The sequence below is a fragment of the Antechinus flavipes genome, chromosome 1 (assembly GCF_016432865.1).
Source record: "Antechinus flavipes isolate AdamAnt ecotype Samford, QLD, Australia chromosome 1, AdamAnt_v2, whole genome shotgun sequence".
Taxonomy (NCBI): Eukaryota; Metazoa; Chordata; class Mammalia; order Dasyuromorphia; family Dasyuridae; genus Antechinus; species Antechinus flavipes.
Window position 1 is genome coordinate 140,022,099 of NC_067398.1, and position 17,061 is coordinate 140,039,159.

Here is a 17,061-nt window from a genome sequence, read left to right on the forward strand (position 1 = left end):
TGAAAAGGGGCAGAGTGAAATAAGCAGGACTAGAACACGTTATGTAATAACGTGAAGACAATTTTTTAAAGATTTAAGAATTCTGACAATGATCCTGAGGTTACATGATGAAACATGCTAATTTACCTTTTCACAGAAAAGTTAGGGGCTCAGAATTCAGAAGAAGACATACACTTGGTAGAATATGGCTAATATGGAAATTTGTTTTGTTTGTACACTTTGCTTATTTAAATAAAAGAAAACAAAAAACAAGTAACTCCACTATCTCCATATGTTTTTAGTAACAACCTTCTTCCTCCTTCCCAGTGTAATGTAATTTACAATATTTAGTAAGCACCTCTCAGATTTACACATATCTAATATTGGACATTAAAGTTATTTGAATTATCCCTCCTACTAGTTAATGAACTTTGTCAGTGAAGGCTTTCTGATTTAATCTGTATGTCACAGGGGGCTGTATTACACAGTTTATTTGAAGAAATCTTTGAATGACAGAATCATGAATTCAAATTTTAGCTAAAGTAGTTAAATGATTGAAGTTTTCTTTAGAAAGTGAAATTTAGCATGAGATATGATTAGGAAGATTATTTTGGCTGCAATATGTCAGCTAGATTGGAGGTGGTGAGACTGGTTTGACTACCCTCCACTTCTACCTCCCATTGTAGAGTAGTCTAGATTAGAGGTTAATAAGAACTTTTAACTAAGTTGGTGGCTATTAACAGAAAAGGAGCATAAGCAAATATCCTTGAAATAAAAATGGGATAATCCTCAAGGATCTGATGGGAATGTATGGGATGAGAGAGAAAATGAAGTCAAAGATAACTCCTGTATTAAGTCTTAAATTTGTTGATTATTTGAGGATTCAGGCCAGGAATAGTATAGGATGAGGGCATGGGGAAATGATGAAGTAGTTAGAAATGGGGTGTGATGAGTAGTTAGAAATGATGCTTTGAAGTTAAGATTGTTTTTAAGTTCTGTAGAGGTTTTCAGATTATCCCCATAGATGTGGTCATTGAAGCCTTGGGAATGTATAAGATTACCTTTATAGATAGCATTATAATATAGAGCAAGAATTCTTTATATTGGAGTCTATGAATTTAAGAGTATTTTTGATAATTCTATTTATAAAGTAATTGATTTCCTTTGTAACCACATGTATTTCATTTTATACTTTTAAAAATATTATTCTGGGGACAGCTAGGTAGTGCAATAGATAGAGCACCAGCCCTGAAGTTAGGAGGACCTGAGTTCAAATCTGGCTTCAAACACTTAACTCTTCCTAGCTGTGTGACCCTGGGCTAATCACTTAACCCCAATTGTCTCAGCAAAAAATTAATTATAATAAAAGTAAATATATTATTCTGATAAGGGGCCATAGTTTTCACCAGGAAGAAGTCTACAACAGTAAAAAAAAAAAATGCTTAAGAAGCTCTAATATAAAGATAACAACAACAAAAAAAAAACACCAACAACTAAAAACAGCCTTTTGAACTTGGAGAAGAAGGGGCCTTAGGAAACAGTTCAGAAATAAAGGGGAAAGAACTAGGAAAAAACAAAGTTAGAAAACTTACAGGGAAAAGACAGGGTAGTTTAATAGGACAATCTGCTTGTAGAAGAATTATGGGAGGTATGCGTTAAGAGAAAAATACTGGGTTTTAAAAGTAGACTATTGATGATTTTTAAAGTAATTGTTAGTAGAGTGCATCAGACAGCAAGGTGGGGAATGATCAGTGGATTATATGTGGAAATGTAAAAATTTAGTTTTGAAAGGGAAGAAAGATTGTATAAAATCTCAGTACCGTGATCAAAGGAAAATATTGGGGTCCCCCCCCGGAATGCGGGGCAAATAGATAAAGAAAGGGAGGGATGTAGAGGAGACCTAAGCATGTTTCTTAAGTATAGGGAAATTGAGTATGATTGGTAGAAGGGGAGATCTTGAAGGAAGTGGGTAGTAGGAGGGAGTCATATATTTAAAGTTCATTAACACCATACCATTTTTTTTTTTTTTAATCACCTTTTTATATACAAGAGGTAACTTGAGGCCTACAGTTTGTGGCCTATCTGAGGTCACAATTATATGATTGTATTAACTAAACCCAAGCTATCCACAAACAAAACATTGTGTATTGGAGGAAGAAAGATGTTATATGCTCCATACTCTTTTCATTTGCTAATTAAGATTGAAAAAGTATTTCTTGGAATGTACTTAAAGTCCAATTTGAGTGCATTCCAATAGAGCGAAGTGAATTATCTTTTGATTATAGGCTTGCACTACTCCTGAAGTCAGGATGACTTGAGTTCAAATTTGATCTCAGACACTTAACACTTACTAGCTGTGTGATCCTGGGCAAGTTACTTAACCCCAATTGCCTTGGGCGGGGGGGGGGGGGGGGAACCCTTAATGAATCTTAGTGGCAAAATTAATTTATATTTACATATGTGGACATACACACACACACACACACACACACACACCCCTACTTTTCTTATCCATGCTGACCCTTTGCTTCTAACTTGCCTTCCTATTACTTTACCTCCCCCAACCTTCTTCCCTCACTTTTAGCTTCCCCATTTATCCATTCCCCCTTTATTTCTTTATAGATTTTGGAGTGTGTTGTATACCGTAGTATATATGTAGTATTGTCTATTTAACCATTCCCGATGTGAATAGATTTTAAGAATTACGAGTCCTCCTTCCCCCTCTAATGCCTCTGTGTCTTTTCTTTCTCTGCATCTTATTTGTTTGACATAATTACTATTTTTGCCATTAATCTGCCCCAATTTGTCTTTTGAGCTGTAGTATTGTTGATATCAATCTTAAACATATGGTATAAAATTCCCATGTAAAAAAACAATTTATCCATATTGAGTTCTTTTAAATTGCTCTTTGATACTGGCTCTTAATATGTTCATTTTTCTATTAAGTTAGGGTTTGGTTGATAGAAAGTCCTGGAAATCTGAAAGTTCAGAATGTCCATTTTTTCACGCTCAATATTATAGATAATTTTGCAGGATATGATAATTTTAGCCACAGGCCTAGTTCTTTTGATTTTTGGTAGATACGATTTCAGGAGCTGGGGTCTTTTATTGTGGCTGCTGTTAAGTCCTGTACAATTCTAATTGTAGTTCCAGCATATTTGAATTTTTTTTTCTTGTTTCTTGCAAAATTTTCTCTTTGATCTGCAGTTTTTGAAATTTTGCAATAATATTCCTATGTGTTTTCCACAAAGGCTCTCCTTGAGATGGTGAACCGTATGGATTTTTCCTATTTCTACTTTCCCCTCGTGTTCTACCACTCCAGGACAATTTTCTTGGATTATTTCTTGCATTATTGTGTCAAGGTTCCTTTTTTGGGTCACAACTTTCAGGCAATCCAATTCTTGTTTTCTTTTCTTGATCTATTCTCCAGATGTGTCATTTTTCTTAAAAGAAGTTTCACATTCTGTTCTATTTTTTTTCATTCTTTATAATCTGTTTTGTTATTTTTTGGTCTCTCATAGCTTCACTGACTTCCCCTTGCCCAATTATAATTTTCAGAGTTATTTTCGTCTTTGAAATGCTGTACGTCTTTTTCTAGTTGGTTAATTTTTTTTTTTAATAATATTGTTTTTCTTGGATGTTCTTTTTTTATTTATTAGTTTTTCCTTAGTGTCTCTCATTTGATTTTTAAATTACTTTGATAAATTCTCTTTGGGCAAGAAGCCATTCACGTTTCTCTTTGGTAGAGAAGCTTTTTTACTTATGTGTCATCCTCTGAAGATGAACTCCAATCTTCCTTGTTCTCATCATAAGTTTCTGTGGTGGAGTTTGTTGTTCTTTGCTTGCCCACCTTTTTTATTTTTTATTTTTATTATTATTTATTTATAAAATAAGCAGTATTAGTATAAGTACCTGTGATCCTGGGTTGGGAGGGAGATGTCTCGGGCTTCTCAGAGCTTCTTACAGCTCTTTCCTCTGACCCAGAACCCCAAACCAAGAGCTCCACTCTTCTGCATGTGCCTGCAGCAAACCTGCCCTGCTGTCTCTGAACTCACCAAGTGCTGGTTCCTTTTCACCTAGGGCTGTATCTCTGCTGCACTACTGGGCCTGGTGTTCCTAATCAGTTGGTTTATTCAAATCTTCCTGGACTCAGACTCTGACTCTTCTTACAGTCTGGGAGGTGAAAATTTCTTTGGTTCTCACTGAGGCTCCAGCCACACCCAGTGTGCCCTGTTCTGTCCTGTCTTCTAGATTTTTCATGAGGACACCTTCTCTATGAGGTGCAGATTTGTTCTTTGTGGGAGAAATTGGGAGAACTTGAAATTTACTAACCTACTCCATCTTCCTAGAATCCTCCCCAAATGGAAGATAATTTGAAAAATATTATTATACTGAGTTTAATAAGGAAAGAATGAGATATGGTAAGAAAGGAGGGGAGAAGGAGAAAGTATAAAAAAGAATGGGAACAATTCTTAAGACAGAAAAGGTCTATTTGATTTAATTCAAAGTATTGACTTTTACTGTAAATTGTCAGAGATGGTTTTGCCAAGTTTTTATTTATTCCCTGTTTTTCTGGCAAAGGAGAGAATTGCTTCAGAAGATAGAGTTGCCATGCCGAGAATGGTGTGACAGAACTCATTAGCAGAAGTATAGCTGTATTTTCTGAACCAAAAATCTGGACACATCTAACAAAAGATAATTCTCTAAAGTCTTGCTAAAAATTCTTCCTTCTTGAATTAAGAATTGTTCCACTAGGTTCTGAACTTGGTCACTGCAGACAAAATGCAATGAATCTCTAGGTGGTCATAAGATGTGATCAAAGTGAACTGACCAAGGAATTATACCAAGTGATTACAATCCACTACCTATCTCTTTGTTCATATCTGCCATATACTGGCCCCTTCCATAGTGAAAAGTACCTGGCTTTGTTCTGTAATAAATTTAAATATGGAAGACACCTCAGGGGCACAAGTCCAGTTCCTTTATTTTATAGATGAAGAAACTGAGAACTAGAGAGGTTAAATGGCTTGCTCTCAGGGTCTCATAGCTAGTGACCGAAGCGAGTTCATCCTGCTCTCTTGTCTTTCTTTTCCATCCAGCTGACTACTTACATTTCAACTATATTGGTGACTTGGCCTCATGGATTGTTGACTTTTTCAATTGGTAGGCTCAGTATTAATTAGGTCCACTCCACATTCATGTTGTGTGCCCTCAATTGTAGCCCTTTACTGTTATAAGATAGGCAAGAAATGAATGAAATTTCTTAAGAGGCAATTGAAGAGACAATTAATGGGTAGAGTGCTGTACCTAGAGTCAAAAAGACCTGATTTCAAATCAAGTTTAAGACATTTATTAATTAGTTTTGTGTTGAGCAAGTTATTTAACCTCAATCTACTCAGTTTCCTCATGTAAAATGGTGGTTATAATAGCATCTACCTTCACAGAGTTTTGTGAGATCAAATGAGATATTTGTAAAGCACAGTACAGTGGCTACCATATAGTAGATGATAAATATTTGTTCTTTTCTGTTCCCCTGTAGTTAGTAATTATATGGTAAATATATGATCATCTAGAAATGTGATGAAAGTATCAATTTCTAAAATTTAAGAGCTTTTTAGAACTATAATGAATTTTTTAGGGAGGTTATAAAATTTTTTCTCAGGTCTTCCAAACAAAGGCTGAAAGTAACACTTTACATGTTGTAAAGAGTATATTTAAACACATGAGGCCAGATTGGATTTAAATATTCTGAGATCTCTCAGCTCTAGAGTATATTCTGATGAAATATATTTCATTTTTATGTAAATTGAATTTTAAAAATTTCAATTATATTACACTTACTATAAAATTCATAATTAATTTTAATTTTGCTCTTTTTTTCAATTAACCCTTCCTCCCCTCTTTCCCACCTGTCTTTTGGCTTCTAATTAGGGCTTACATTTTATTCATTGCTTATCTCAGAATGGAGAATCAATTAAAATGTTTCTGTAGAAAGATGATCTCTGTATCAAGAAGATCAGTTTATGAGGTGTATATAAATAATTGGGAGAGGGGAAGTTACTTGTAGACAAATGAGAACTGTAATAAGGAAGTGATGAGGATTTTATCTAAGATAGTAATGATAGTGGAATAAAAAGGGAGATAAATTTTTCTCATGATAAATCATAGATATAGATCTAGAAGGTGTCTTAGAGGTTCTCTAATGCTACCATCTTCATTTTGCAATTGAGATAATTGAGGCCAGTAGAAGTTAAATGACTCACTTTGGGTTTAATGGCAGATTTAGGTTTTGAATCCAGGTCCTCTGACTTTAACTGGAAGCCTTTTTTCTTCCTTTATGGGCTAAGGAAGATCACTCCATCCTCAATAAAGATGATGGCTACTTTGTGAAAAGTAGCTCTTGTCATAGCTAAACCTTAAAATAAGAAAGATTTTGATAGAGATGACCTAGACATAGGCAAAAGTATAGTGTGGGGATACAGTGTTGGATAGGTAAGAGAAAACAAGATGTTGAGATTGGAGCATAGTTTAAGTGGAAAATAGTTTGAATTAATATTAATATTGGAACCACAAGATGTTAGATTGTTCAGGGTCCTTAACGCCAAGCTCTTAAAGGGCTTTTAACTTGCTTCTTTGGAAACAGGGAACCAATGAAGGGTCTTTTTGAACAATGGGGTGAGACTGTTAGAACTGTGAATAATAAAAATTAGAATGTTGTCAGTGTCCATGAATACATTACAAGTAGGGGGGGAGAAAAAGTTAGGTAGAGATTGATTAGAATCATAGTGCAATGTTATAAGGAGTTGTATTAAGACAGGGACTAGAGTTCTTGACATGGTTAACAAAGAAGGAAGAATAGATTTAGAAATTTTGGAAACATGATAGGTAGTGTTTGATCACTATGGGATTTTTTGGTAGTAGACAAAGAAGAAAAAGGTAATATCAATAGGGTTGTTACTGTTAATAAATTTTTTGAGGACACAGATTACCTTTATGACATATATCCTTGTGTTTCATCGATTTGGATTTTACTCTTATCTTGTCTTATCTCCTTTTTTAAACATAAGAAATTTCACTTCTCTGTAAGGGAAATGACTGAGAGTTCTTTGGATGAACCGGAGAGATGAGGCTGATTAGAATTGTGGGAAGACAAAATTTAGTCTTTTAAACTGATACTGTTTTTTATTTAAACTTGTCTGCCAAGAAATAAAGTACATGGAATTGACTTAGAATGAAGCTGTCCCTCATTTAGGAATGATTCCTTTCCTCTCGGGCTTTCTCCATTTGTCTGTCTCCCCCTGAAAAAAAAAAACCAACAACCAAATTTTCCCTATCCCCCCTAAAAAAACAACCCAAGAACAAAATCACTATTGATATTCTCCCAGATTGACTCAGTAAAAACTGCTATGCTACTGATCAAAGGAATTGGCTGTTAAAGTGTGTATGTCCTTCAGTTTTCTGTATTCCTCAATTACAACTAGATTTCTGTTTCCAAGATTTCCAAGTAAAGAGATAAGTGAAGCTCTTTATTGGCCTATCTATTATTTGGTAATTGTCACTAGTTTAGCAGCTTGTAACACTCCCCACAGCTTTGCTTTTCTATTTGTATAAACATGGCTGGCAGCCAAAAAGTTGCTGCTGTAGATATTTAATGCAAACACTGCTTTAATTGTGATAATTTTACTTTAGGCTATATTTGTACAATGAACTGGATATTTTAGACAGTTACTTTTTAAAATTATTAATCTTTGTTGATATTCACTGATTTTATTGGCTATGGTGAATTTGATTGACTCCCTGGTGACATCTGTGAGAGCTTCCTATTAATTTTAAATCCTGGGTAGCATTTTGCTTTTTTTCCTCTTCCCTAAATTGTGGGATTGACTATTAGCCATACTACACATTTTTATTTTTACCTTTCTTTTTCCAGGTCCACTTATAGGCTGTCATAACTTTGAGCCTTTTGTGGGTGGGTAGGGGAACATTCAAGATGCTTTACTGGTAGAAATAACAAGCAGGAATGTTTTATCATACAAGTCTTAAGATTTACAGTTTATAATTATTGTTAGTCTTCATTGCAATGTGACTCCCTGGTTTCTGATTAAAATTGTGGGAAGACAAATTTTAGTCTTTTAAACTGATACTGTTTTTTATTTAAACTTGTCTGTTTACTAGTCCAACCTTACTTTTTTTCCATTTTCCCATACCTTTGTAAAGAAGACAAATATAAAAATTTAGCTTGTACAAATAAGTTTTCTTCCTATGTGAGATTTAAGACTTCTAGTTCTTTCCTACTTCCTACAAGTTTGTTTTAGATAATTAAAAGGATAGAAGTCCAAGAAGTCATTGAAACTTTGGTCTAATTTAGGAAGATTGAAGAAAGACAACATGCTGTTACAGGATAGGGTATTAGACTCATATGATCAGGAAGCCCTTACTTTAAATGCATATTTAAAGTAGCTGTGTGATCCCAGACATATCCCTAAACTTCTTCAGATCATTTTAGTTTCTTTGTCTTTAAAATCAAAAGTTTGGATTATGGTCCCTTCTTATTCTAAATATATGCTCTTGTTATCCTTTAAGAGTATTTTAGTCACAGTTTCTTAGACTTAAAACATTTGAATCAGAATATGCTTTTGATCAGTTCAAACATTTAGTGCAGCTACTTCTGCAAAGTAAAATGCTAGGAATATAAAGACAAACCTAATCTGTTCCTTCCATAAGTTTACATTCTTCTTGGGACTTGGAGAGTAACTTACTACATATCTTCATATATAAATTACAGTAATTTCAAAAGGAAAGAGAGGAGTATCTTTGGGAGAAGATGAAAATCTGGAAAGGCTTTTTTTTTTTTTTTTTTTTTTTTAAAGCTTTTTTATTTTCAAAACAGGCATAATTTTCTAATATTGACATTTGCAAAACCTCGTCTTCCAAATTTTCTTCCCTTCCCCTTCTCCCACCTCTTCCCCTAGATGGCAAATAATCCAATATATGCATACATATTTATACAATTATCTTGCTGTACAAGAAAAATCATATCAAAAAGGAAAAAAATGAGAAAGAAAACAAAATGTAAGCAAACAACAACAAAAAGAGTAAAAATGCTATGTTGTGATCCACATTCAGTTCCCACAGCCCTCTCTCTGGGTATAGATAGCTCTTTTCACCATAAAACCATTGAAATTATCCTGAATCACTCATTGTTATAAAGAGCCATGTCCATCAGAGTTGATCATTGTATAATCTTGTTGTTGCCATATACAATGATCTCCTGGTTCTGCTCATTTCACTTAGCATCAGTTCATGTAAGTCTTTCCAGGCCTCTTTGAAATCATCCTGTTGATCCTTTCTTATAGAACAATAATAATTCAGAATATTCATATACCATAACTTATTCAGCCATTCTCCAACTGGGGGATCCACTCAGTTTTCAGTTTCTTGCCACTACAAAAAGGGCTGCCACAAACATTTTGCACAGTGGATCCCTTTCCCTCCTTTATGGTCTCATTGAACAGAAACACTGCTGGATCAAAGGGTATGCAGTTTGATACCCCTTTGGGCATAGATGCAAATTGCTCTTCAAAATAGTTGGATCAGTTCATAAGTCCACCAACAAAATATTAGTGTTCCAGTTTTCCTACATCCCCTCCAGCATTCGTCATTATCTTTGGAAAGGTGTCTTGTACTATAATAAGAGAAGGGGAAAGGGAAGAGAGTAAGCATATACATAAGTAAGCCTATTGCTTTTGTGGCACTTTGTAAGCACTTACAAATGTTACTTCATTTATTCCATGTAACATCTCTGCCAGATAGGTGATGTTATCCACCTTTTATAGTTTGAGGAAATTGAGGCAGGCAAATTAAGTGATTTGGCTCAGGATCACACAGAGATCAGATCATCCTGATAGCAGTATTGAAACTTGAAAGATAATGAGTTGATTGTATATGTTGACTTAAAGATGGTCTTGAAGAACCCCTGTAAAGATATATACAGGCCAGTGAGGACTGGAGATTTGGAAAGAAATGAAAGTATAATAAAAATTCAGAGAAGTTGATGAAATTGACAAGATGGGGTGTGTGTGTGTGTGTGTGTGTGTGTGTGTGTGTGTGAGAGAGAGAGAGAGAGAGAGAGAGAGAGAGAGAGAGAGAGAGAGAAAACAAGAAGACTTGGGGGGGAAAGTTTGGAGATTATCTAGACTTAATAGGTGGGAGATGGATGAAGATCCAGCAAAGGAAATTGAGGAAGAGTTCAAATGAATAGGAGAAAACTGAGACAGACTGGTTTCATAGAAAACCCCTGGATAGAATTATTGGGAAAAAGAGATGGTTGCCAAGATAAAAAATTACAAAAGGTCTTTGGATCAGAAAGCCAGATTACAAAGAATTGAGAAAGGGAGTTATTAGGAAATGAAGGCAACTGGTGCAATTGGTCTTATTCAGGCATTAATTATAAAATGAAGAAACAGATGGGGAGGGTCAAGTAAAGCTTTTTTGGATCCAGGCCATAATAAGAGAGGGAAATGAAAGAAAGATTGAAAGCGCTGGGGGTTTTGATATTGATGAAGATAAGGGCTGCCTTTTTCTCAAAAGAACAAAGAAGGAATTATATAGTTGTGTTTTAAGTTGTGAAGTTAAGAAAAAGAGGTGAAAGGAAGATGGTGTTGGTAGAATAGGAAACTTAAATAAAGAAGAGTTTTGTTTTGTATTGTAAAAAGAGTTTGGAGTCTGAGGACATGGATTTGTACTATTTCTCTGCATATTATTGCAACATGATTTTGGATAGGCCAGATAAACCTGTCCTTTGTCTCAGTTACTGGTAAAAATCAGAAGGTTGGACTAGATGACAATCCTCTAAATTTGTGATCTGAATGTTGTTCCCCTTCTTCCCCCACACTATAGTTAAGGCTGTGTGCATATTTGCTAGTACTAGAAATTTAAAGTTTTTTAGTGTGGTTATGGTGGAGACTATTGGAAAAAAAATTTTATGGTTTTTGCTGTTCTGGATACTCTGGCACCTGGGAGAAACTTTAAGTTTATGATAATGACTAAAGAGGTGTGTACAAAATTACCAGTTTGTATTAATTAAAAAGGAAAAAAAAAACCCAAACAAAGAAATTCTAGGAATTGTATTTCTTATTAAGTAAAAGCACTTTGAAAATAAAGTTTAAAAGAAAAGTACATCAAATTGTCCATTATTTCCTAAGTGGCAGTATTACTCTTTTCATCCAGTATAATTTAACAAATTTATGATTAGACAATGGATAAATTTTAAGAACTCACTCTAAATTCCCTCATTAAGGGCTTAACATTTTGATTTTAAAAAATGATAGAAAACAGTAAATAATAGTGTTAAACAACAGTTATAATTTAATACTAATTTTTAAAATTCTTGGAATATAGTAGTAATAAAATGCTTATTGTATTCTCAAAAATACTTTAAAAGGTTAAAATCCTAAAAGAGTGGTCATTTTTTCAAAAGCCTTATAAAATTATATGGGGTAAAAGTGGAGTGTGCTTGTACTTATGCTTACAATCTTATGTTCTTTCAGTCATCACTGAATTTTGAAAAACATTCTGAAAACTTCCAGTGGGCAGAGAATCGTTATGATGTAAATCGTAGACGACACAACTCTTCAGATGGCTTTGATTCTGGTATTGGACGTCCTAATGGAGGTAAAGTTTTTCTAAAGACTTCTTATATTTAAAAAGTTAGTTTGATTTTTTTCAAAAAATTCCTTTTTTTAGGGGCAGCTAGATGGTGCAGTGGACAGAGAAGCAGCCCAAAAGTCAGGACAACCTGAGTTCAAATCTGGCCTCAGAAACTTAATACTGCCTAGCTGTGTGACTCTGGGCAAGTCACTTAACCCCAATTGCCTCAGCAAAAAAAACCCAAAAAACAACAAAAACCTTTTTTTTTTCTCTTTTAAATATTTTGTTTGGTAATATTTTCATATACAGTTTTTTGCTTTGTCTTTACAAAGTCATCCTTATAGCATTTATTTTGTTTTTGCCAATGTAGGAAACTTTGGAAGGAAAGAAAAAAATGGATGGCGTGCACATGGAAGAAATGGTACTGAAAACATAAATCATCGAGGGGGATACCATGGTGGAAGTTCCCGTTCTCGAAGCAGTGCTTTCCACTCTGGAAAAAGCCAAGGACTGCATGAAAACAATGTCCCTGACAATGAAACTGGGAAAAAAGAAGACAAGGAAGAACGCAAACAATTTGAGGCTGAGGATTTTGTAAGTTTCTTGTAATTATAATACAAAACGAGATTTCATTGTTTCTTCAAGTGCCATTTTATCCATTATGCAAGCTACTTCATGAGATTTCACCAGTACAGCTCATCTTATACAGGGATCACCCTTTCCATATATAGGTAAGAGGTATTAGTCATTTGACCACTTATTATTACTTTTTAAAATTTTATCTTAAAAATCCTTTTATTTACCGGGCTCTATTTATTTATTTATTTGTTTGTTTATTATTATTTTTTTTTAAGCTATGTACACCTCAGCTTTTGACTATTGGTCTAATAAGTTAAATTCATTTCACTGTAATGTTTTGCAACTATTAGGGAGTTGCTAGTATTAATAAAATCATACTGCAAAAAATATGCATAATTTATGCTGAAAGAACAAAAGGATATAGTGAAAAGGATGGGGGGAAAAGGGAGATGAATGTTAATTCTTTTAAAAAAGAAAACTCAACTTCTTTATTAATTCATATTGTTTCATAATTTATTTGCATTCTGTGACTTTCAATTTTGCACTTTTTGCACTATTTGAGGAACCACTTTTAGATTGATTTTATTTAAATTTTTGTTGATCAGGAATTTTTTTCTAACTGCAACGAACTTATGTATTTATTGGAAAAAAAAATATGTAGCTTTGTTTTAGGAATACTCTCTTTTACTGACTGTAAATAAATGAACTCATTGTTGTTCATCAAATAAGAGAATGGTCTCTAGCATCCCTAATAGATTCCAAGAGAAGGGAAAGAGAAGACCAGAACTTTTTATTTTTGACCACTCATCAGGTTAACCTGGTAGAGGATTTATTTTAAAAGGAAAATTATAGAAATTTTTTAATTAAAATAATCACCTACAACAGGGCTAACCTGTTGACCAGGAATAGTATTTGCATTTTAAAATACAATAAAACTTTTACTGAAAAACAATATTTGTTCTTACCTCATTGACTTTACAGAAGTAGACTGCTCACTTTTCTAATCTACAAAGACCACATTTAGGAATGTAACAAGATTCTCTTAAGTATCTTATCATACTGAGAGCCAGGTTAAGCCAGGACTATTCTGTCATCGTAGGGTTTCTTGCAATTTCTAGAGTTCATAGTTGAGGTAGTATTTCCCAATTGTTTCAAAACCATTGTGCAGTAACTAACCTGGCTCTAAGGTGGTAGGAAGACTCCTAATCTTCATAGTAACCATTAACACTAGTTGATATCTTTGTATTTGAGCCTCTACTGATAGCCTGAGTTAGTTTTATGCTCATCTACCCATTCACATACTTCTAATTGCCCTTTTGTTTCTCCCCTGACATAGTGGGAAGATTTGGACTTCTGTCTACTTTTGTCCTATTTGTTTGATATGCTGTGCTGCAGTGGCAGTTTCTGTGGCTTCAGGTTATCAATATAATTTTCATTAATTGGAAGAAACAATTTCACATAATTGGAGATAAATAGGACATTCATCTTATATTTATGTATTCTAACAAAGTGTAACTGTACAAATAAGAGTTACATTATTAAAATAATGATTAAATATCTTTGTAATACAACATTGGTAATATAAAGCAATGCATGGTCCCCATTTTCCAGTATTTACTAATTTTTCTAAACCGCAACCATGAAATAGGATGAATTAAAATTGCATTTTTAGGAGAAAGATTGTTACAATCTTATTGGTTCAAAAAATACATTTTTGCCACTTGCAAGTATTTTTTTTTTTTTTTTTTTGCAATATTTTAAAATTGTGGAGTACATTCTTACTCATTTCAAACTTAATAGTTTTTTAGATATTATTTTTAATTTAATATGAGATGAAAGTTGACTTCTATACTTAAAATTTATTTAAATATTATTGAAAATAATTGTTAAATTAGTCTTTATTTTTGGGACCAGTTATAATAAAATTTTCAGTTATTTTTTGATTATTCTTATCTGAATAACATCAATTTTCAATTATTTTTGGATTATTCATGGGAAAAAATAGTTAGTTCCAGGCTAGCTTTTCCTTGCTATTTTGCATGCTTCCAAGTTAGCCTTATTGAAAGTTGATAGGGGAAATCCAAAAATATATATCAGAATAAAAATTTGCACCAAAAAAATCATTCATTAGCTAGAAGTCTTGATCTCTTTTACTGAATTTCCGGCTAATATTTAATCAAGTTAGTATTTTATATTGCTTTATAATGCTGAGTTTGTAGATTTAGCTTTTTGCCAAAGCTCCTGCCAAAAATTAATATAAGACTATTATGTGAAGATTATAGATTTCAAATTATTTTAGTTCTTTTAGGAAACTAAACTAGTTTGTAGGATATAACTATATAGGCCATTGTTGTGTAAGATCAATAAACCCTAAACTCCAAACTTTTCAAAAGAAAACGGGCCTCGTTTGTTTGCAATTATTCAGGTTTGGCTGAGAATAGTTGAAATTATGGAATGCTTGTCCCAAAGTTCCATCAAGATTTATTCAGAACCAAAATCCCATTATATTAAAATATGAGGTAAATAGCATATGACAACCTATAACCAATGCTTTATTGGTGAGTTTATAATAATTTCTGTAAATTACATGAAAAACCTAGTACAAGAGTGTTGTTGTGTTGTTGTTGTTGTTTTTTTGGTTGTTGTTGTTTTGTTTTTGTTTTTGTTTTTGTTTTCCTTTTCCTTCCCCTTTTATCCACATAATAGTCATTCTCTGTGATGGAAAATCTTTGATTTTGTGCTGTTTTCATTGTAGGTTTGGAGAGCTGGCCCGTAGCTGATGTTGTTTTTTGTCCTGTCATCAAGCAGTTGTGTTTCAACTCCCATCCTTGCCATCTCAAGCATCTTAATCCCCTAATTAAAATCAATAAAGCATATTTTAAATATATAGGAGCTAGAGGAAAGACAAAAGTTCATAGGACAGTATATTCAGACTTGGAAAGGACCTCAAAAGTTATATAGGATCATAGAACATAGCTAGAAGAAACATTAGAGGCCATCGATTCTAACCCCCTAATTATGTATGTGAAGGGAAATGCTTTGTCCCAAGAGAAATGAAGCCATTTGTGCAATGTTTTATAAGTAATGAGTGATAGAGCTTGGATTTGAACATAAGTCCTTTGATTCCAAATTCAGCATTTTTGACACGGCAGGATACATAATATTCCTCTTATCTTTTATTGCATTTATATTTTCTTTTTTTAATTACTTCAAAGAATGTCACTGTCTATACCCAGCTTCTACAGATAAAAAGTATAATTTGCAGCAGTGTACTCATTTAAAAAAAATCTATTGTGATGTTCTAAGCACTTTTTAATAAAGGGAGTTTATCTTTATTCCCTAATGATTTTTTTTATGCCAGTGGGAACAGCTGCTTATGTAATCCAAAAATGCTGCCGATGAAAAAAGTTATTTGTAGACTTTTTTTCATTAATTCATTTGATAATTTGTTGAATCCCTATGAACAAGGTATCATGGGAGAGTCAAAAGACTTATTAAAACATAGTCCTTGGTCTCAGTTTAAAACTGAAAGTGGAAATGTATGTGCGTATATACATAAATGGCATAAGGAAGTAAATGATATTTAATGGTACTTAAGTTATAATTGATATGTCAAACATATTTATAAAACATTTATATTTGAATATTCTGGTAATTTAGTTTCAGCATAATAAGGCCACATATGAAGATCTGACTCAAGAATTATAAGCTAGTCTAGTTTTTGAATTTTAGTTCTTCCTTGTACACTTTTCTATCCTAAGGTCGGGTAGATAATGTTTTAAGATTGAAATAAAACATTAGTCTGAGTTCTAAACTTGTTGTTTTTCTCTGGTTTGGGGAAATAAAGGCCTTTTATCTTCTTATCCCAAGAAAGGGCATAGTGATAATGTTAACTAAATAAATCAAGGCTTTTTTAAAACATTTTGCTCTCTCAATCCCTTTTTGCTGAGAAACTTTTACATGACGCTAGGCATATAGGTATATAAAATAGGTATGCAAATCAAACAAATCTACATTTTATGATTCTCATATTCAGTTATGAGACCCCAAATGTGGTCACAAACTTCAATTTAAGAAGCTAGGGAATAGATGATACTTTTAGATCTCTGTTGATATTAATACCATCAGGTAAAAGATAGTGTTAGAAGAATCTTTAGAGGACATCTAGTTTAATTCCATTTTATAGACGAGGAAACTCAAGTCCAGGAAAGTCAAGGTATTTGACCAAGGCCACATAGATTGTAAACATCAGAGTATGATTTGTTTTTTAAAACAAGTGGCCTTTTTGCTGTATTACACTCAACTGTGCATAATCGACTTTTGGCAATTTGGAATTGATTGTAACCTAACATATCAGTAATTTAAAAAGTTTAATAATTTTTTTACTAGATTTTTTTTCTTATTTATGTCTTGAAGTTGAACACTATTTATTAAATGCACAAACTTTTCTTTCAGCCATCTTTAAATCCTGAATATGAGAGAGAGCCAAATCAGAATAAATCTTTAGCTGCAGGTGTATGGGGTAAGTATTTTGTGTTCTATATGTGGAATATAAAATAGTATTTACATATTGTTTAATAAAATGCAGCTAAGGGGAAAATTGTTTATAAGATGGATATGGAAGGAAGAATATTAGCAATAATTGAAATCAGGAAATGCTTCATGTAGAAATTGGTACTTGAAATAAATGAGACACTAAAAGCTAAAAGGATTGAAGGAATGGACCTATAACTGTGATATTGAGACCACCAGTAAAAGGCCAAGGGTATATGGAGATGGAGTACTGTGAAGAGAAAGCTGATTTGGCCAGAATTAAAAGAATTGTAAAATGAAGCTCAGAATATATAACATGGA

At 33.2% G+C, this 17,061-nt stretch overlaps 1 protein-coding gene across 1 annotated transcript in view; it reads left to right on the forward strand.

Moving 5' to 3' along the window:
- Positions 1-17,061, forward strand: part of GPBP1 (GC-rich promoter binding protein 1) — a 97,887-nt gene that overhangs the window by 58,954 nt on the left and 21,872 nt on the right. The window contains exons 4-6 of the mRNA XM_051990955.1: positions 11,529-11,652; positions 11,999-12,222; positions 16,663-16,729. Coding sequence (XP_051846915.1) covers positions 11,529-11,652; positions 11,999-12,222; positions 16,663-16,729 — 415 coding nt within the window. The remainder of the gene's footprint in view (positions 1-11,528; positions 11,653-11,998; positions 12,223-16,662; positions 16,730-17,061) is intronic.